The 22,301-nt window shown below is 36.2% G+C and overlaps 2 protein-coding genes across 4 annotated transcripts; one reads left to right on the forward strand and one right to left on the reverse strand.

The window, feature by feature from the left end:
* Positions 1–554: 554 nt before the first annotated feature.
* On the forward strand, positions 555–20,658 carry Cap-G (Chromosome associated protein G). 3 transcript variants are annotated; one of them, XM_022061415.2, is made up of 21 exons: positions 575–1,116; positions 2,240–2,452; positions 3,382–3,522; positions 3,823–3,910; positions 4,538–4,765; positions 5,099–5,240; positions 6,726–6,926; positions 7,644–7,766; positions 8,269–8,482; positions 9,352–9,513; positions 10,066–10,206; positions 10,704–10,808; positions 11,260–11,377; positions 12,347–12,498; positions 13,118–13,235; positions 13,891–14,099; positions 14,231–14,398; positions 15,875–16,057; positions 16,615–16,754; positions 17,458–17,599; positions 20,409–20,658. In XM_022061415.2, exons 1-20 carry the CDS (start codon positions 979–981, stop codon positions 17,594–17,596), a joined length of 3,123 nt encoding a protein of 1,040 aa, XP_021917107.2. In that variant the 5' UTR covers positions 575–978; the 3' UTR covers positions 17,597–17,599; positions 20,409–20,658. The 3 variants fall into 3 exon arrangements, with proteins under 3 accessions (XP_021917110.2, XP_021917107.2, XP_021917109.2); XM_022061418.2 differs by lacking the exon at positions 20,409–20,658 and having other exon boundaries at positions 555–662; positions 17,458–18,276; XM_022061417.2 differs by lacking the exon at positions 20,409–20,658 and having other exon boundaries at positions 17,458–18,276.
* On the reverse strand, positions 18,470–21,885 carry LOC147873219 (uncharacterized). Its single transcript, XM_087353049.1, has 5 exons — positions 21,807–21,885; positions 19,913–20,879; positions 19,475–19,617; positions 18,995–19,111; positions 18,470–18,631 (listed from the first exon to the last, which is right to left on the reverse strand). Exons 1-5 carry the CDS (start codon positions 21,864–21,866, stop codon positions 18,569–18,571), a joined length of 1,350 nt encoding a protein of 449 aa, XP_087209175.1. The 5' UTR covers positions 21,867–21,885; the 3' UTR covers positions 18,470–18,568.
* Positions 21,886–22,301: the final 416 nt, after the last annotated feature.

Here is a 22,301-nt window from a genome sequence, read left to right on the forward strand (position 1 = left end):
CTGTATAAATGTCAGTGTTATGTGATAACAAAGGCAAAATTTATATTTATTCAAAACCACAAATGTATCAAATTTTATCTATTATAAGCTTATTTATGTCAATTGATTACTTACATATTTTAAAGGTATAGTTTTCCGTGGTATTTACGAAGCACCATACCATGAAGATTTATGGGGTAGTTGAGGTGTAGCTCCATTCTCTTTCAGCACTAGTTGAGTGGTCAGCTTCATACCCTGTGCTTTACTCTTGGGGAAAGAACCACCAGAACCCTTTGCATAGGCTGGGTTGGCCCCATAGCTAGTTTGGACACAGTAGCTTTGAGAAAGAACAGAAGTTGTTCTTGACTAGCTGAGTTAAAGTGTAAGAAAGGTACACAAATTTGTAATCTAAAAGCTTGAAGGAAGAGACTACATGAAAGCTTAGACATAGTTGGAGGTTTTAATATCAGTTTGGATTTAAGGGTGTGGATTGCATATCTATAGTCAGATCAATGGACCATTGTAGGGCTCTTGTGCACAGGGAGAGAACATTTGTGCGATAAAAGGAGGGAAATTTCTTGTACTGTTGTATGTGGTATGGTACGGAACGATCCGTGACTGCTACAGAGAGTATCCAAAATCATGGTGAAAATCTTGTGTTCTTAACGTTATCTGTCTTCCAGGTAGAGTCAGTAAATTTTTTTCGCAGACTGATGATTTTTTTAAAAAAAATTTTGCTAGGCATCCACATTATTCAGTATTTCGCAAGAATCGAATCATTCAATAGGTTATATTCACTGGGGAAGTAGATGTTTGTGAAAATGGCTCCACTGTGAGCGTGTTATATTGGCGGGAATAGGCTGGCATTCGCATTGTAGGAGTGAAATGTTAGAGATATTGTTATGTATCTGTAGTTCCGTTTATTTCTTGGAGCAAGGTGTATGGCTGTGATGTTCAGACAGGAATATTGCCGAAATTTCTAGATATATTTGTGTAAATATGAGTATACGCACAAGAAATATTGAGACTTCTCAGTCTACAATGTATGTAGATGTGCATTCATTTTTTTACGACTCGCAATTTAATACCACGTCCCATGAAAAATTACTCAAGAAAATGAAACAGCAATTCGTAAAGGTAATGCCTGTTCAAAGTATATTTTACATCTGAATACACTTCTAGATTTGAATATGTACAGTTGAAGGTTGTCCCCTCTTTTTTTGTTTTAGCAGGAGGCTTACAGAGACAGGTTAGATTTGTTCAGGATTTGGAAATTCCAGATTTTTACGCATATTAAATTCGTTTTTTGATCGTACAAACAGAATATTTTAGATGTGTTTACATTACTGTTCATTTTTGCTAAGTTATATTGAAAATAGTAGGAAATTCAAGAATTGGGTTCGGATTCGACCACATTGTGATGAAGAGGGGAGGACGATTTGTGGGACTGTTACAATTTTCTCCCACATAAAGTATAAGAATATAACCTAACGTTTTAGTGCATTACATATGAGGTGAAGGATATGTGTATTGCTGAATTCATTTTATTCAGTTCATTGAAAATAGTTTTACATTCATTATGTTACAGATGGATTTTGCCATCGGATAAGAACATGAGATGCACTGTTTTTTCCCCATACTTCTTTTTGCTCATCTGGCTATGCTTGATAGTAATTTATGTTCAAATCTCTGTTATAACTTTTTATAATTAAGAGTTGTATTCTCGGTTTGTATGTATATGCAACGAGTTTCTTTTATATAGAATACCACTGTGAAGTGAACTTGTGGGGCCAGCTCAACTTGAAGGGAGGATATCTGAATCATGTGTATGAGTGTGTTCTCACAAAGAACTTACTGCTTACAAAAAAAGACATACATGTTTTGACAACATAAATATATAAAATATCTTAGGGGCAATCATGGCATGTGTTGACATCTCTCGCTCGTTTCACAGTGAACCATCTGTCTTAAGAAATTGACTTCATACATGTTTTATGTACTGAACTTTCTATGAATACCTTTCATGTAATGATATTTGATGCACTGCTACATTTTTGTAGGCAGGTAAGATATAAATACATTGAAGATTTAGAAATTTTACCAGACTACACAGCACAACAACCCAGAAGACGGCCATCTTCAGACTCAACACCATAAAAATCTCAAATACTACATAGAAATAGATTGTCTTTAGAACTAATCTGAACTGTGTAAATGGTAATGATTAAGAATGCCTTTTATTTGTTGTTTTTTTCAACAGGAACCATTGGAAAGATTTTTTAAGAACTATGTCAACTGCCTCGGATCCCTGTTTCTTATTGGAGAAAAACACACTACAGTGGAACGAACTCTTGAGTTTGCAGCCAAATTCTGTGTTTCTTTGTATGATGGCCAGGTTAATAATGAAGATACTCTAAGTGAAAATGATGAGATGCCTCCTTTTCTAACACTGTTGTTTGATTATCTGCTTAAGGTATGCCAAAAATAGTCCTTATACTTTAACCCTTATCATTTGGGAATAGGAGATATGAACCTTTTTGTTACTGGGCTGCCAGCTAGACTCTTTGGGGCTAACCATTTTGTGATATGTTATTGTGATGCATAGCCTATTTGATTATGCATAAGACATGAAATCTGAATGATAAAGGTTAATCATAATAAACGTCCTGTAACAGTAATGATTCCAGATCTTCATAGTGTTTTCAAAAGTTACAGCTTTACAGCATTTATGTCTTCTTTGTGTGAATGTTTTTTGACATTTTTGCACTCAGAGCTCCAGAAATGATTATCACCTCATTGAACAGTGGCCTGTGGTGAGTAAAAGTTTTTGTGTGAGGCATACTACAGCTTCTGTTACTTGCTAATTACTAACAAGTGACAGCCTACCTTGTTACATTTTTGAATGGCATCACATATAAACAATATAGTCCCATATTAGATACCATTTATGTGTTCTTTGCTAGGCTATCCCTCGTCTGCCTTGCTGTCATGAAAATGGTCTTTCATTAATCTTTGTGGTTCTTGGTACATATCACAGCACAGAAACTAGCCTTCCTGACTGAGGTTTCTTGTGGCATACCTTGGTCCCTCTAGGTAAATACCATGTTAATAGTTTAAGTTACACCATGACTGCTTCATTCCACGTTCTTTCCAGTTCGTTATTCGCTATCATTCAATGCTGTATAGTTTGTAGTGCTTACAGCATTGTTAAAAGTAAGCCACAAATAAACAATGGTTTTTTATTGTGGACATGCACAACTGGAAACATAGGTGCTTTTCTTTAAATATCGACAATTTGTCTTTAAAGGGTTAGAACTAATTAAAGGAATTTGACCCATCTTGTATCTGTTTTGTACTCAATATCTTAAAGTTTTTATTTTGATAAGCTGAACTATTTTTCAGCTTCATAAAACCAGGAACCAGAATATTCGGTTTAGAGTTTGCCAGTTTATCAATAAACTGTTAAGCAGTTTAGGAGAAGAAGCATCCCTTGATGATGATCTGTGCAACAGAATCTGTACAAATATGCTGGAGCGACTTCGGGTGAGTAAGAGCAAGTAAAGAAACAAGTGCATTACTGATACTGTGTCGTACCAAGTCTTTGATTAACAGAATTAATTACACTTAGCAATTTTACTTAGTTACATTTTATGTCTGTGACACAAGTAGAGTCTTTTCATAAACATGGGAAATAGATGACATAACCAGGAGTTGGTGAAATTGGGGTGTACTGTTGAGTAGCATAATAATTTTGAAACATGGTAAACTGTGCATTGTGAGGTCCATAACATAATCCCAAGTGATTTTTGTTAAACAAATGTATGCATGCTGTTCTGTTTTGAGGATAAAGTTGCAGCTGTTCGAGCCCAGGCTGTTATGGCTTTACAGCGTCTTCAGGATCCTACCAACCATAAGTGTCCAGTTATTAAAGGTAAATAATTTAACGTACAAGGTTAAATAATACCGGTATGTCAAATATGGTACCTTAAAATAGGCTGTCCTTTTCAATTCCTCTTTCACAGTCATTGTAACAATCAGTGATGTATAGCCTATGAATTTCAAAAAGCACTATTAAAAATCCAATCCAAAGAATGACTTAAGTCACTAAGTGCCATTTCATTAATCACTTCTGCAGATATGCTAATTGAAATTCGTATTCGTTAGTGGATTGTCAGTTGTCATTTTAGCAGATAGAAGAGAAGTAATGTAAGCTATGAGTGACAACATTCCTTCTTGAAATATTGAGATTGCAAGTGACTGTTGCAATATTCTGAGCATCAGATTTGTTTGGGGTGGTCATTGTTGCCTGGCTTAAATGCATTCTGGTAACCCACTGTGCCACATAAGAGCAATTACTCACCTGAAATTAGATGGCGCTAAAGCTCTGTGCCTATTCCCAGCCACCGGAAGGCAAGGCCGTTGCGCTGAAGCCCCAGTGAGTAGGAGGGCGCGGCAGTGTGCCAGGAAGGGTCCAGGCGCGAGCCCGCCTGGAGCCGCCGCCGATGCAGATCTTGGTGGTGGTAGCATTACTTGATTTGAAGTTCCTGTTGTATTGCAGCATATCTTTTCCACCTGGAAGCTGACCCAAGTGCGGCTGTACGGCGCTCAGTATTGAACTGCATAGGGCGTACCAATATTACTCTTCCTCTTATTCTGGAACGGACACGTGACATAAAGGACACGGTACGACGCCATGCGTATGTCGTTCTCGTGAAACTAAGTATTCGTTCTCTTACTATCAAGCAGCGGGAGAGATTGTTACGTGAAGGACTAAAGGATCGATCAGGTTTGTGTTATAAGTTTATGGGACTTCTAGAACAATATACTTTTATGTCTTTTGATTTGAGGAATCAGTTGATAAGTTGTCATGGACAATGTGTCTTAATTTATGCCAGGTGGTAAGTGCTGGTTAGCTTTGTATATTTGACAACAAATTTGTTATGTACGGTTTTACTAATTACAAATATTTTTTATTTCCTTCTTGTGACTAAATAGTTTCAAAAGTAGGCAGTCACGGGCTAGTAATTGAGACGTAACAAATGTGAAAATATGTAGGAAGATAAATGCTATATTTTTATGCTTTTATGGAGTGTATCAAACTATTTTTGTGACTTGACAGAACTTGTGAGAAGTTTTGTTGCAACTGCATTGTTACCTGGTTGGCTCCGCAACATGAAAGGTGACTACCTGGAACTTCTGCATGCTTTAGATGTGGAAAATTCAACAGAAACATCTATATTGGCTCTCAACACCCTGTTCAAGTTAGTATAAAAACAAGCTTTTCCTTCTACTTCTACCAAACACTACAGAATACTGGTTTATTTTATCCTGTATATACCTGGCTGAGGTTTTTTATGATTTTGCTCAGTCCTTTCAAGTGAATGCTGTAACAGTGCCTTAGAATAGTCTTCCATTTCATCAATATTCCTACCATTGAATGTTATGTAACTCAGCTGACTGCATGTTTAGTTACAAGAAACACCCTCTTCTGCTTCAGCTTTGTTCATTTAGAAGTTTGCTGTCTGATTGTTTCCAGCTCCTGTATTCCTGGTGGTATCCTTTCTTCCCATTTATGTGGCCACATTTCTTTTAAGATGTTTAACACGCCCATGCCATTGTATTCTCAGTCATTTGACATTTTTATTTATCATTCATCTGTTCTTTATTATAATTGTTGACATTAAGTTTTATTTTATACCTGTAACGTTCTATAGTAATGCATTTGTAATTCACAGGGCATGATTAGACTGTAACTAAGTTAGGTAGGCAGTGCCATCCATACTTATCACGACCTACAGGAAAAGTCAGCCATTAAAAGATAAATGTGTGAAGGTATTACCTGTATCTTTATGTTATGATATAGGAGTAGAACCCAGAGATGAACGTTTTGTTGTTATAACCCTTTACATCCCATTCTACCAGTATATAAATTTGCTGTTGGTTAAAATACTAATTTTTTTATTAGTGGTTGGTGTTTCCACCAGGGTAGATCTCTATCTCCCTCTAAGGCAATGTCCTACATAAGTGATAACAAGCGAGCTGCATAAGCAGAATGGGGTGTTATATGAAGCGGGGAATCGCTTGTTGTGTCCTACGTGAGAGACCGCAATAGAAGCACACAAGCCTTCCTGTGCATGCGCCTCCCCTGTACTGCACGGTCAGAGCTTTCTTGCACATGCGCCTTACTGGCCAGTGCAGCAACTCGCGCGAAAATATCAAAATACTTGATCTCGGACTTTGGCCACTTTGCTGGAACCTAGGACAGCACCACACAAACAGCCAGTTTGATATTTCTGCTTCACCCACGCAACTAGCACCGCTCGCATTTAATCGCTCACGTAGGACACCGGATAAGTTTTTGTCTTGTATCTGTTTCCCCTCTTTCCCTATTCAGTTTTTTGTCTTCCTTCACTTGATTTCTTTATTGTGTCTTTGATCTCATTTGTATTCTTAACTGTTTACACTCTCAAAGGAATTGTTAGTCATTTATGTGACTTGCGTACATTTTTCTCTATCCTTAATTTTACCATTCTTTCTTGTGTTACCGCCTTCATATCTTGGGTAACATCATGCTTTGGGTTTTAGATTTAGTTTTTGGCATTGGCATGGTAGTGTGTCCAGGAATCTTGAGATTGGTGATGCTGTGATAGCTTATGAAAACCAGTAGCGGATATCAAATTGCTGTCGAGATCAGATAAGAGATGCATTTAAACTTAGTAAACAGGAAGTGCTTTGTGTGTTTACAGGCATCAGCCATTGACAGAAGTAAAGGGCAGTTTGCTTCCTTATCAAGAAGATAAAGTAATTCCTCTTGAAAAACTGACACCTGAAAATGCACTTTTTTGGCGATGTTTGGCCCAGTATCTTCATAAACAAGGGGAAGAAATGGTCGAAGAACTTGATTCAGTAATACCAAATCTAACACCATTCTGCCAATACATTAGAAGGTACTTGTTTTAGTTTATGTGGGATAAATGTGTAAATGGTATTTAGTGTGAAATTATGACTTTATGTTCATCTGTAAGGTTTTGCCTTATTTTCCAAGCACTTTGTTGCTCGTCATGGACACTTAATGTGAGTGGGTATTTTATTCTTACAGTAATGTCATAATTACCATGATTGTTCATGGACAGCTTGCCCTTTTACATGAGAAATTCATTTCAGATGCGTCACTTGCGTTCTGTAGCTCGGCGATTCTCGAACTGTATTGAAAACAAATCCGCTGTTCTGTGAATGATTTGCAGGGATTCCATTTATAAATTCATGTGATTGAAGGTGGCTGTCTTTTGGGTTGTAGCGCCATGTAGTCTGGTAGTAGTTTACTATTGTTTCAGAGGTTCTTGCTGCCTCCATCATCAGGCCAATGAGACTACCAGACTACACTGTGCTACAACTCTGAAGACAACCATAGCCATCTTTGGACCTCAAATTTTACATAATGTTTTAATGTTTAAATTCTGTTTTTATACACTAGTGACTTGGTTTGTTTCCTTGTAATAAAAAGTATTGAAATTTAATGATATAAATGATGCAGTTATCATCTTATACATTTCCTTGGATTCATGTTGTAACAGATCTGCACCCTTGTTTGTTGGTTGTGTATCATTGAAGCATCTGATCAAATGCGTTTCTTTAAATTATAACTGAATTTGGTTTATTTTCAGGTATTACCTTTCAGAAGGTCCAAAAAATGATGAAGATTCTTGGTCTCAAATCCAGCGCCAGTTTATAGTACTTCAGTTGCTAGAGTTGTCTGAAGTGTTCGATCTGGCAGATGAAATGGGAAGGCAAGACAATAAATTTCTTATTTTCTCTCTTTCCATTGTTATGTCTTCCTTTTACAGGTGATTTGAAAGTCCCTGTGCTTATACCACTTTTGGTGATAGATGTGTGTCACATAACCGTATGAACTTGGCCACTATCTTCCTTCAACCAGTTGTACCATGTTGTAACCATAAGTAAGATGAGAATGAGGAATATCTTTGTGTTCCAGCATGTGTACAAGGACTTTGGAATTGACCTGTATAAAATAGGTTTAATCGGTTGAGGTGTTTTAGAAAAGTATTGGTGCATGGGCTCCTCAAATACAAAAATGTGTGCCGAGTGTTCTTGTTATTTTGAAGTAAACGGTGTTCGGAAAATGGAGAGAAAGTTGTTTAGAAGGTTTCGACCTTAAGCAATAATAAGCAAAACCTGGAATGCTAGTGTTATAAATGTGATTTTTTGGGAACCTGTATGTATGTATGAAATACACATTTCTACCTTGTAAAGTTTTAATTGTACTTTCAGATCAAATTTGAAGAAACTGATATATGATATGCTGACATGTACCCATGTGAAGAAAGATCTGGTAAAAATACTTGTGCGGGTCCTTGTTGGTGTAGATCCAAATGTCAACTCCAGGCTTCATTTCTTGGCAGAGATTGTATCAGAAGTCCATGAACCTATGACTGAGGTTTCTGTGGACTTGCCTGCTGACGAAATACGAAAGAAACAGTTGATGGTATGGAAGGGGTGTTACACGTTATTGTTAGTAAAAGAGTGTGATATGTCATGAAGGAGAGATTGGAATTGGGCTAGTCGCAGTAACTGTTTTCTTATAACGAATAATTATTCATTTGATTTTATTGCATTTTGCCACTGCAAAAGCCTCAAGTCTTATATGATTGATTTTTTGTTCAGAACTTTATTTTGCACTTATCAGTCGTAATATAATATTAAGTCGACCTTGTTTATGTACAGTGGAATCTCAAGGAACTCTTTATATTTGATTTGAGGATGTTTGGTTAAAGAAGTGTGGGAAACATTGTACTGTACTATAAAATAATATTTTGAAAACTGTGCATTCTTAAAATTAGATCATATTTACTTCTTTGTGGCTTCCTTTTGTTGTGAAGTAATTTGAATTTAAAATTACGATGCTTATGCATGAAATGCTCGTTGAAGTTTTGTTCCAGTTTTTTGTTCTCTCTTTCTGATACAGTGTACAGTTCACGACTGTAATCTTGAGACTTGCAGGGTATGCAGGAAGTTGGAAGGGGAAGAGGCATGGCTCAGCAACTACTAACCAAGCAAAAACATTTACTACTTACTCTACCATGGCACAACAATAGCTTAAAGCATACTTAACTAGTGGTCAGTACGTTCTGAACTAATACTGTACTACACAGCTGTTGCCGTCCCTCCCTAGTTTGTCCTTCACCCTGCAAGTCTCAAGATTAGTCTTGAACAGTACTTCCATTGAGAAAACTGTGCTTTGTAATATAGTATCATACCAATATTTTAGAATTGTTTTTTGCAAGATATTTATTTTTGTTAATATATTCAAACAATACTTTTAAAATTCTTTTTAAATACTTTCCAAATTTTTAGCAAGCAAAGGTCCGAGTTCAGTTGAATGAAGTTGTTGAAGAGCAACAAGAAGCAGTTCAACATCAAGACTTCATGCAAGCGCAGGTGCTGTTGGAAAAGATGAAGGAATTACAGGAAGAACTGCAGAGACTGAATGTAGAACCAAGTGTTGTTCATGAACAGGTAATGGCGTTGTTTGTACTTCACATAATTTCATTCGGTTTGGCACCTCCACAGAAAATAGGAAATACCAAGCTCGAAAATATCAAAATATTCGATCTCGGACTTTGGCCGCTTCGCTGTAACCTAGGACAGCGCCACACAAACAACCGGTTGATATTTCCGCTTCACCGACGCAACTCGCACGGCTCGCATTTAATCGCACACATAGGACAGCGGGTAAGGGCTTGCTGGCCAGACTTTAACAAGAGGACCTAACAGTTAATGTTTTGGAGGAGAGTACTGCCTCCATCTTTATGGCACAAGCATAAACCTCTTCAGCCCTGATGATGGAGGCAGTTTGTTCTTACAAAAGTACTACATTTTGCAGCAACCCATATATTCACAACAGCATGAAAACATGAAATCTTGTGTGTGAAATTTGGAATTGAAATATGTCATAAATATACCTGAAAGATGTGTTTATTATGTTTTGGGGGGGGAAATATGTGGATTTGTATCGTAGTTTGTTGTGTTATGTGAACATTTAAAGAAATTTGTGTATAATTTTTGTAGGTACGGGAGCAACACAATGATCGTGCGACATTATCCAAGTGTCTTTGCATTATATATGAAATGATGCAGTCCGAGACGGTGACTGTCCTTACTCCCCACCTGCGAACAATAATGGAAAACTTTGTATTGCATTACATTGAGGTAAGCATGCACTGTGTCGTTTCTTAGTTTTCCTGAGGAATCTTTCTTGGCTACCGATGTTGTGTAGTGTTAGATGGAAGGTTAGTGATGAATAATAATTTCGGAAGGAAGGAGGTCGATTGGTATTATTTAATCGCTCTGTAAATTCAACATTAACTGCTTCAAGCAAAGTGCTCAAAATTCTGAAATCATTTCCCTTTATTTCTCTTAATATTATGAAAACCTGAATTTTTGGTACAACATATTCTGAGACCAGCATCCATAATTATGAGTCAACATATTTTGGTACTAGTTACAAGAATTCATGTTTTAATCATCACTGTCTGCCAGCTCAATCTTAATACAAAACCAGACAACAATTTTCAGGAGTGTGCACGTAGAGGCTTGACATTGAACAATAAAAGCAGGAAGTTGACATCACAAACCAAAATGTTAGATTCCTTTGGATTAATTTACATAGTTTACTGTTTGTTTTAAATATGCTTTCTGTTTTGCAGGACTCTGATACATATATTCGATCACTAGCGCTTCAAACAGTTGGAACATTTTGTTTTTTTGATCAGGACCTGGCAAAGAAATTCATACTTGTGTTCTGTTTTCAGGTAAGGAAATAATTGCAGTTTTGAACAGTGATTCCTAATCAAACATTCATTTTTGGAAGTGCGTCAGTTGAATTAAGCCAACTTCCAAAATTATGCTGATTCTCATTCTCTTTTCCATCATTTAAACTGTTCAGTGAAGTGCTTCTCTCCTATGACTTCTTGCCATTGGTTGAAAGGAAAAATAATGTAATTTTGGTGTTGCCTACTCATATATCCCGTGACACAATTTTTTTGTGTTTATTATACGTATTCAGATAAAATAAATGCCAATATTGGAATATAACTTAAAAATATTTTAAATCTGGATACATCTTTACACCAGAGAATTTATGTTCTATGGAATGTAAGCTGATCATTTTATTATCAGTTTGTTTCTGTAACAATTAAAGACTGAATTACGTACATTCTCAAAGGGTGACTTTCTAGTAATTAGAGCACGTTTGATTTCTAGCTTGCTAATGGTGAAAATGACGAGGTGTGTACGATTAGTCTGAAGGTCATATTTGATCTCTTCTTGCTGTATGGCCTACAACCATTCCAAATTGAAGATGACGTGGATGATGATAATGGTATGTCATGAACTTACAGATGATTTCTGTGTTTAGTGATCATGATAACATGCAACATTAATTTATTTTGCAAGTGACAAATTATGAAATTCAAACAAACGGTATCTCTGACCCTTGCTGTTGATAATCTAGAATTGTCTAATCTTTAATACTCGTGAACTACATATGCTGATGGCATGCTTATATTTTTTGTGATAATAAGTACACGTTAGTTCTGACTTTTCTTACTTTCACAGCAAACAAACGAGAAACCATGAATTACTCAAGGTTCTGAACTACACTTCCAGATACATATCAGTTTTTCTAGTAACATGATAGCATGTTTTAGGGGGTAGGTGCTTGTGAAATAGTTGATATATATATATAATTTTAGTTTTGAAACTTGAAACTCTTGAGTTAATGATAATGGTGAAGTTTTATTATCACTGGAAATCAAATTGCTTTAAAAGGAGTAAGTAATGCCAAGAATATGTTGTTGGTTTTCTCACACTCTCTTTTTATGTTTACTGATGGCAAATATACTTTGTAGTTCTAAAAAATGCACCAAGATGGTCTCTTACAAGTTACACTATAAAATATCCTCCTTTCTCCTCATCCTCTGCCCCCCCCCCCCCCCATTTCTGTTGATAACACATCTTAAACTCCTCACCTGCTAGGATGAGAGTGATTGGGTTGGGATCTGATTTATTCAAACCTCTCACAGCAATGCATAAGTTGAAGATTTCTGTCTTCTGGGTTGTTGCGCTGTGTAGTCTGGTCGATGTTAACCAACGTTTCAGAGGTCATACTGCCTCAGTCATCAGGGCGACCTCTGAAACGTTGGTTAACATCGACCAGACTACACAGCGCAACAACGCAGAAGACAGAAATCTTCATACTCACCGCTGTGAAAACCTCAAATCTTACAATGCACAAGTTATTTCTACAATATTTTGTAACATTAAGATTACTGGTGCATATTTTTTGCAGATAAGACTGGCAGGAAAAAGTTGTTTGATGCAACAGACCTTGAGGATGCTGGTGAAGATGATATCACTACATCCAAAAATACAGATTTATTACCAGTGAATGATGCCAGCGACAACTTCATAAGGATACTCACAAGTCTACTTGATAGCACGGTAAGTACTTGTGTGACTTTGTAACTCCATGTTGCAGGATCTTAATTTAGATGTTGGTAGTAACCTGACTGGTCAAGAAATTCATTGCTTATGTGGAATTGAAAGATTTATGACCATGTTTACAAAAGCCTATATTAAACCCGTATTCTGAGCCAGTTTAATCCATTCTGTATCTACACCCTGTATCTCATTAGATCAATTTTAATATTATCCTCCCATCTGCATCCAGATTTTTAAAAATTCTTACTTCCTTTAATGTCTTCTGAGCTGAAGTTCTCAATTCCTGCATGTATGCCGCATTCTCTTCCATGTATTAAATTGAAACTTTCGCACCAACTAAGTATAATGAATTCTCAGCTACCACTCATGTCAGGTGACTGACTTCAGTACACTGAGGATGAGGACAAAGGTGGTTCTCGAAATGTTGGTGTTTTCTCTTCCAGCCACCTGACATGGCTGGTAGCCTGACTAGAATTCATTATATTCTTATCCATTTTCTGTCAGCACAGAAGACGTACAAACTCTCATGTCTGTTGTGTATTAAAAGAAAATGACAAACTCCTGGAGGTTCCATTTACTTTTTGTGACTTATATACTTTATTTTGTTTACCACTTACAGTCAGCTGGTATGCGTACAGTGGCTGTGGAAGGTCTTTGCAAGCTCATTCTAAATAACAGAATCAAGTCACCAAACCTCGTGTCTCGTCTGCTTATCATGTGGTACAACCCTGTTACAGGTAGAACAGTGCTCTTTGCCTTCTATTTTAAATTGCATGTGTTTCAAAAACAATTCAAATTGTGTAAGATTTGAGGTTTTAACAGCGGTGAGTATGAAGATTTCTGTCTTCTGGGTTGTTGTGCTGTGTAGTCTGGTTGATGTTTACCAACATTTCAGAGTCATACTGCCTCCGTCATCAGGGCGATAAATATTCATCGCCCTGATGACGGAGGCAGTGTGACCTCTGAAACGTTGGTTAACATCGACCAGACTACACAGCGCAACAAACCAGACGACAGAAATCTTCATATTTTTAATTTCCCTGATGACGGAGGCAGTGTGACCTCTGAAACGTTGGTAAACATCGACCAGACTACACAGCGCAACAACCCAGAAGACAGAAATCTTCATAATTCAAATTGTGTTACAGATGGACTTTTTTCATATATGTATGCTTATGAAAGACCACTGCAGAGAGAAATTGGAAGAAGTTGTACAAAAAAAAGCCTTTTTTGCTGTTGCTAAATAAACTTTGAAGTTTCTAATACGTTGTAAAGTAAAACTGTTCAAACTAAGTTGGAAATATCACAGTGAAAATTGGTTCTTATAAACATGAAATAATTGTAATGGAGGTCAAACAAACGAGTTCCATTGTAAGTTATTTATTTTGGCAGAAGGAGATGTATACCTGAGACAGATGCTTGGCGAATTCTTCACAACATTAGCGTTTGGCAATCAGTATGGACAAGAAACACTGGAGCAAGCGTTCTTACCAACACTTCGAACATTATTTCAAGCTCCGTGTACCAGTCCTTTGGTGGAGGTTGACCAAGACAGTGTCGTCCGTTTAGTGTTGAATCTCACCCGACCTAATCTTAACAAGGTATGGAGATAACTGTTTGTACAAGTAATTGTTACCCTGCTTTCACCAATGTCGTCCAGTCATATTCAGACATTTAATTAATATACTTTCTCTTAAAGAAATGATTTGTGTGTTCTGATTTTGCTTTTCAGAGCAGCGTACATAACAACTTCGCTATTGTCCTTTGCAATGAAGTGCTGCTGGATACAGACCCATACAATATTCAGGTACTTGTGAGAGCTCTCACTCAACTCGAACTCATCCTGGATGATGAAATTGTGCTTCAGAACATCAGCACAGTGGCAGAGAAAGTTGCTGAGGTAAGAATACTTTGTACTATATTAATGTCTGGGGAAGAATCACTTATGAATATTTTTTCTTTGGTATTTTTAAAGTGATTAAATTTTAAAGGATGAGATGGGTACAGCATGTAACATGCATGTGGGAGATAAAAAATTAATACAAAATGCTCGTAGTAAAACTTAAAGGACAGAGCTCGCTTCTGAGTCCTGTGTGGGAAGATAATATTTAAAAATTGTTTTTAGATGTGAGGGGTGTCGACTGGATTCGCTGGCACAGGATAAAGTCCAATGGCAGACTTTTCTGAATGTGGCAATGAATTTTCAGGTTTCATAAAAGCAGGGAATTTCATGATAAGTGTTCATGTCAAAACAGTGTATCAAAACCCTGTTAGCGTTAGCAAAATTTTCCGTTTTTTAGTTATAAGGCTCTTTACCATTTCCAGCTATGCGTTTCGTACGCAGGAATGGTGTTACCTAGCAAGGGACGATGCTTGCGCTTGCGCAGGACTCCACCCTTAGTTAGCTTTTTTGGTTGGCAGTGTATCAGATATCATACGCATTCATCCTTTTCTGTGTTCTTTTATTGTTATCATTTCATCTCTGTTCCTGAGTGTTGTATTTTAAGCACTTATTTTTTATTATATGAACTGGATTTCGGTTGTTATTCCACATCCTGATTAATATGGGATCCATGGAATGTCTCATTACTAATTTACAGGTAACTCCCTGCCTCATTTGATTGGTTGATTACAAGATTATTATTGACATGCTTTCTGGAAGTAACTGTTCTGTAATATATTTCACCATAACGTTCCACAGTTGAGCAGCTGTGAACACAGAACTATAGAAATGGAAGAATTTTGGTGAGTCATCCATATATCATTGTGCTTTATCACACTGTCTAGATTTTTTTCTTGTGTTTGTTGATATTGGACTGCATTTTTCAACTAAAATTAGTCATTATCATCATTTAATGAACCTGATGATGACTAATTTCAGTCAAAACATGTAGTCCAGCATCAGCGTGCACTTGAAAATAGTGTAAAGATTGTGATAAAGTAACAGTGGTAAAGCAAAATGATGTATAGGGAACCAACTTGTTTCAGATATTGAGCGTTTGGGTTTTTAATTTTCCACTTATATAAAGGTTTCTTTTGTGTATGAAAACCCTTCTTTCCGAGATCTTAATTAGTTCTCTTCCTTATTTATATACTGATCACTTGTATTAGATATGTTGATGCAAGGACAATAGTATGATTCTGTTGAGCACAAAAAGTAAAAGTAAAGGTGGCAAGCAATCAGATCCACTAAAGAAAACGAAGATACACAAAACTGATTAGGGAAGGAGTAACAGATAAAGAAGGAGTGCTTATAGGAAAGTGGAAAAGAATGGTGATTATTTTGTCATAATGCATTTCTTCCTGATAGAAACATCGTTGGTTGATTATTATGATTGTAAATATTCTGTACCGGTAATTTCTTTTTGTATTTCAGCATGTTAAAGATAAGGCATGTCTCCGTTATGTACGGAAGTTCCAGAATATGCTTACTTCAAGTAAATTTAGCTTGACAACTTGTATGACTGGTACCATGCGGACAACAGATGGTTCCTCTGTCCTCACAAATGTGGAACAGCAGGCTACTGACAGTGCTGAGGGAGTCAGTTGTGTGTCAAAGGTAACCTAATACTACAGATCATGAGGTTTTTTCAGCTTCTTTTGAGAGATCCTTTTTTATTTGTACACTAAAATCTTGGTATAATGAACATCATTATACTAAAATGTCAGTATACTGGGAACGACCCGTTCTTCAAGTGCCTGAGCACTGCAGGTCCCAACTTTTCGTTGGTTCGATCTATAGACATTCGGTAGGACTCCTTGGACGAGGGATCGGCCCGTCGCAAGGCCTCTACCTGTACACAGGACAGCACAACACAGAAAAACGCGGACAAACATCCATGGCTTGAGTGGGATTTGAACCCACGGTCCCAGCGACCAAGTGGCACGTGGCCCATGCCTCAGACCACGCTGCCACTGCGAAACCCAAAATGTCAGTATAATGAAAATATTGTGTGTCCCCTACCAAAGTACCATATACTTCGTATATTTCTTACTGATTAATATTGGTATAACAGAATTTTAGTTTAATTCAGTATAAACCTGTTTAACATGTAAAATACCAGTATGTCATGTTGACTGGACATGCTTACAGCATGATTGTATATTCCTTTGTAGGACACCCTGGTAAATCCTGAACCTATAGAATCAGACAGCAGTGATTCTGACGAGAATTTACAGATCAATACTACACCTTCCATTAGAAGTAAAATGGTGGTGCCAGAGACTCCTGATAACAGTGACTCTCCTGTTTCTGAGTAAGTGTAAGAAATTTGTTGCATTCTTTTAGTCTGTTGTCCTTATTTTACAAAGGAAACAAAAATTTATGGTATATCAGTCTGTGCATTCTTTGCCTCTCCCTATAACTTTTAAATCAATTTATAGGTTCATTAATCTTGATGTGATCATCATGCAAAATCTCTGTCCAGTCTTCTGTTTTTAAGGCAATAACTAATAAGCTATTGAAAATATGAATGTTTCGTATTTTATGATCAAAAACATGTGAAATTTTGAGTTTGAGCTGCACCATTTGTTGAAGTTCTTCCAACATTTTGAGCAAACATTGCAGAGTGAAGACGGAAATTGCAGTATTTATTGGATCATTGGAAGGATTTCAAATGACAGCTTAAAGCTGAAAACAAGTCTCATACACAGGACATCAGACATAGAAACTTAAGGATGACAATAAATAAAAATTGTTTTGCAGGAATTGTCTTCAGCAACTTTGTCACACCAATAAATTTGATGTTTCTTCAGTCTTCTCTTTATTCATTGCTGTGCGGAAATAAGAAAGTTTCTATTTAACTAAGTCTGTTTTATATACTTGTTTGTTTTCATGGTTTGTCAAAGAAATTAACACTTCATACTTCCTTGCATTGTTTTCAGTACTTGTTCTGATGATGGTACAATCAAGAAAAGTGCAAATTCTGTTAAAACTTAAAATTAATCTTTACTTTTAAGGATGTCATCTGATACATACTCATCAGACATTGCCCAACTTGATGGTGAAGTTCCATCACAAATACCAAGTAGCAGGCCTGCACAGATGAGGCGCAGTGGTCGTTTGGCGAACAAGAATGTCCGGGAAAATAGTAACTGAAATGCAAGTAAAATTAATGCCATTGTTTTTAATTATTTTAATGCAATTTTTAAATGAATTTTGTGTATGTACTTTCAGTGAACAAATTAGCTCACAGAGACACTGTGGGAAAATAAAATTCCATCACAATGGAACTTGGTGATATATGGATGGACTGGACTTCTGTGCCAAAGGCCATAGGCTCAAAACCAACTGGAATCAATGCAGATTTTTTCATGCGTTTGATGTCATCCCTTGTTGCAGAGTTTAAAACTTTGTGAATGTAAGCAATACTAGGCCCCTGGGAAATACTATTCTAACATGAATTCATCTTATTGATGTTTAAGAACCACTCAAATTTCCTCTTTAACCTAATAATTAAAACTGTTTTTAAGCATGTTTGGTTGCCTTAATGGTGTTCAGAACTGTCGCATGACAACCAATTCAGAATCATCCTGCAGTTTTTGCCATAATTTATTGGTAAAGGTATGGGATAAAAGGTTATAGGTGGCACCCAAAGGTGTTGATGACTACAGTAAATACAATTTCATTCTCATTACTGATCTAACTCTTTCAAAAAAGATTGATCATAATTAAATTAATCTTTTGTTAAATGTAAGAAACTGAGTTATTAGATGTTTGTTAGTTATAGGTCCTACTTTGTATGTTCAATGTTAAATTTAATATAAAACTATGATATATTTTGTGTATTGATTTTATATTATTCTCTTCTTCCATTGATATAAAGTTCTTACAACTTTCTTCTCTATTTTCTTGCAGTCATGATTACATTTTACTTCATCTTAGTATTGGATTGAGTAACTTTTTCTGTTTTAGTGTTTGTATAATGGAAAATTTGGAAAATTTTATTTCCTCAAGGAAGAATCTTTATTTGCTTTGAACCCTTCATTCAGGTCTGTTGAAACAAGTGACTAACTTCTTTGTGCAGGTCCATTTATCTTTCATTATACTCTTTTGAACGGAGACATTTCCCTACTGGCCACTGCTTGAGCTGAATTGTTGCCGGTCAGACCAGCCGTTGTCTTCATATTTGAACTGAAACAAATTAGAATGTTGTGCATTATTTAGAGCAGTAGCAGACTGTTATAAGAGAACCAAATGCGCAAGTTGAGATCAAGGATCTATCACCTGTTTAAAATTGGTGTTTAATAGAGGAACAAGAAATTCTAAGAGAAATTATGGAACTTACTTTCATTCAGACACTTCACTCTGTTTGGTGAGGCTAGTAAGAAGTAAATAGCTTCCTTAACTTCTGTGTTTTGGGGAAAAATTAGTCAATGTATGAAACTTACTGCTAACCTTTATCTAGGAAATTTTCTGGACATTACAACAAAGAGAGAACTTCCTTGTCTTTGCTAGAAATCAAATCCTGGCCCAGTAAATGTGAAATAAACATACCGGAAATTCGTCAACAAGGCGTAGCACCCTGGCTGTTGTCAGTAAGTCTGGCAGTGAATGACTGTGCCGCCCAGTTGTCATGGCCATGTTGGTTCCTTGCAAATTCTGTATCATTTGCTGTGCAAGGAAATTACAACAGTAATGAAATTATCTGTCTTATGCTGTGCACTTCTGAATAAAAGACAGTGCATTCCTAAAGCTGTATTGAAAACTAGACCCTGCTTTCCCAGTGTTAACAATCCTGACCATGGGTTAATACATAATTTTTTTACAAAAAGGCAGTAAATATGTGACTATTTAATCAATGACAGACATGCATATATATATATATATATATATATATATATATATATATTGGGTTAAGTTGTAATATAACATTAGGAAATTGTCTGTATTGTGGGCTCCAAAGTCAGTCTAGATGTGCTGATGAAAAGTCCTTATTTTGCTGGGAATTAATCCCAGATTAAGCAGCTGCCATACCTGAACTAGTTTGATGAGGAACACTGCAAAAATGAGGAATGAAATTGACATTAGAGCCCCTTCCATGGATGGAAATGCCATTCCCTTCTCAGTGCGGGCTTGACGTTCATGATCACTTGTCCATAGAGCTTTGATATGTCCCTCTACAACAAACAAGTTGGGGCCAGTTTTACTGACTGCCTAATTTTCTTTTCTTCATTCTACAAGCCTTTGCTAGAACAGTAAAATTACTCTTCTGCAATAGTGGAACGAGAGCTTCTGACTCATTTCTCCTTAAATTAGCTTCATAGTAGATGTGCCTTATATCCAGAGTTTTCCTGACCTTCCATCTTGAAATATATCCCTTGAAAGTAATAAGTACCAGGAAGAAAATATGGCTGTACTAATGTTTGTTTGAAAATTTATTCCATGAACTCTATGTTAAAATGAATACTTTACCTATAAAGCAGAGCATTTTGTTCTTTAGTTGCTGGAGGAAATGCATTTTCCCTCTTACACTATGTGGCGTTTCTTGTATCAATTTTCTGTGCACTTCTCTCAACATGTTGAGCGGTGAATTGACATCTTGTGGTATATTCTCTTCATTTTTGTTATTGCTGTTGCTTGTTTCATGTTTCCATGATGCTTCTGGTTGTTTATCTGTACTTGAAACGTCTGGTTCAGTGCTAGTAATAATTCCTTCAGGATATTCATTATCTGCTTTTTCTGCTGGGTAAGGAGTTGTGTTAGTTTCAGATAATGTATTTGAGAATTTAGAGGAAGAATCTTTGATGTAAGAATGATGTTTAAGTGTCGCTGGATTAGGTAGTTTGACATCTGCCTCTATGGTTGTAACCTCCAAGTTGGGTCTTGGTGGTAAATTAGGTGTATGCAAGTTCACAGTTGTTAATTCTTTAAATTGTGGTATTTGAGTATTGCTTTCCTTTGCTTTCAGATCAGATTTAAATGGCATTTGATGGGATGGTTGAATAAATGTCACTTTTTCTGGCATTTGTGCTCCATAATTATTTTCTACTGAGTCATATATAGTTGGTTTGGAATTGTGAGATTTTGGTACTGGTGTAATTACAAGATCATCTTTGTTTAAGTTAAGTTCTGAATTATGTGCCTGTGTATCTGATTGATCATTTCCAGTATATTTAGTTATCTTGGTTGTAAATTGATCATTAAAGATATCTGATGTCTGTGCTGGAGGAAATTTATTTATGGGATTCATAGTCTCAGCTTTCATTTGAATTTCATCTGTTTTTTTGGCTTCAGATGTTTGGATCTGGAAATCATTTTCATTTTCACGTGGTCTTGGTTTAAATTGTATCCTTCCACCAGGCTCCACCATAGGTAGCTGTACCCAGTCTGTAGCCATGACCAACAGGAGCGTTTCTGTCACGATGACACTACACCAGACCTGTGCTAAGTAAGGTTTTAATTAATAAAACAAGTTATTGATCATGTTACTCATTGTGGCTAGGTTCAAGGAAAGATATAACTTATCTGTATGTGGTATCACTGCCCTAACTTGGTAATTAATAAATGTGGACCCCGTGATGAAACAATAAGAAAAGGTCATGTCAGGCGCTTTGTTATCTCATGTACTTCTTTTGCAACTGATTGTATTACATTGGTAGCCTTGATCGTGCTTCACTTATTGTCAAAGATCTTGAGATTCGTGCAATTACAAAAACATTTCCAAAATATGTTTACTCTAGCTGTGATAAAACTCCTGTGAAACATTTCTGTTTTGGTCTCTCTCTTTTATTTTTATATATATATATATAGACTGTCTAATGTAAATTCATAAAAATCCAGGAAAAGTGACAGGCTCAACTTTGGCTGTGCAATCACATTCTTTTTGTCTTCTGAATGTTTAATGATAGAAAAGAAAGTTTCAGATCAGAAATATTAATTGCAGGAGTTAATTACATTTCTTTGTAGCTCTAAAGTGAATCAAACCAATTGTGATTGATTTTAATACTTGTTTACTACCTGATACTGAGTCCTAGTAACAGTATAGAGAATCATGAATTATGTTTCTTTATATCCAAGCTATTTAAAATGTTATAAATTGTAATGAAATGTATATTTTATGTTGTTCTGTATGATGAGCCATTCTTGAGAAAATTGGTACACTTCAATTTGATCTTTTTGTGAAATGGGGGTTATACTGTGAAACCTGTTTATGGTGATAAATTATGGAGAAACAATTTACTTTTGTCAGTTTTACATTCCAGTGTACCATAGAAATGAGTTGGTTCAACATATATGACCTCCCGAAGTGAGATGTGTTAATTATCCGTATACTATAAGCTTCTCTGCATATCACAAGGAAACTTACCTGTGTGTACATTACTACAGCCCGTGTTGTAGGTGTAGCACTCACTAATGACCTCTTCATTTCACACTAAAGAATGCTGATGTCTGGTTCCCTGTGACAAGTAAGAGCAATTATTTCCAGTAGGTGTCTTAGGCAGTTCAGTCAACCTGTGTCTATGCTGCGGAACCAGTGTCACATACATTAATCATATAACTGCCCACTTCCTCTGTATGATCACTTGAACTTAACATCCAAACACTACATTATACTTTTGGTATATCAGAATTGGCAACCTTGTATCTCTAGGTTACACACAAAATATCTAAAAGAACAAAATTTTAGACAAGGGTATTATTTTCCACAAGTTTCATCCTTACAGAGTGAATATTACATTTTTCTTTCCTCTTCTCATAGAAAATAGAGACTATGCTCTCCACTTTCAAAGTTCCATAAGATTTTTATGAGAAAAATGTTTCCTTATCTGTGCTGAAATCCACATAGGTCACAAAAATTTAG

This window comes from Zootermopsis nevadensis, unplaced genomic scaffold (genome assembly GCF_977971745.1).
Source record: "Zootermopsis nevadensis isolate Lab colony 2312 unplaced genomic scaffold, Znev_1.0 Znev_ptg000021l, whole genome shotgun sequence".
Classification (NCBI taxonomy): Eukaryota; Metazoa; Arthropoda; class Insecta; order Blattodea; family Termopsidae; genus Zootermopsis; species Zootermopsis nevadensis.

Excerpts from the sequence above, each read along its gene's own strand:
- Cap-G (XM_022061415.2), top strand. The coding sequence starts at position 979 with ATGAGTATACGCACAAGAAATATTGAGACTTCTCAGTCTACAATGTAT. Across the intron at positions 10,809-11,259 it reads TACTTGTGTTCTGTTTTCAG|CTTGCTAATGGTGAAAATGA; the intron begins GTAAGGAAATAA and ends TTTGATTTCTAG. Across the intron at positions 14,100-14,230 it reads CCCGACCTAATCTTAACAAG|AGCAGCGTACATAACAACTT; the intron begins GTATGGAGATAA and ends TTTGCTTTTCAG.
- LOC147873219 (XM_087353049.1), bottom strand. The coding sequence starts at position 21,866 with ATGAAGAGGTCATTAGTGAGTGCTACACCTACAACACGGGCTGTAGTA. Across the intron at positions 20,880-21,806 it reads CTGTAGTAATGTACACACAG|GTCTGGTGTAGTGTCATCGT; the intron begins GTAAGTTTCCTT and ends TACTTAGCACAG. Across the intron at positions 19,112-19,474 it reads TCCTCATCAAACTAGTTCAG|CAAATGATACAGAATTTGCA; the intron begins GTATGGCAGCTG and ends TTCCTTGCACAG.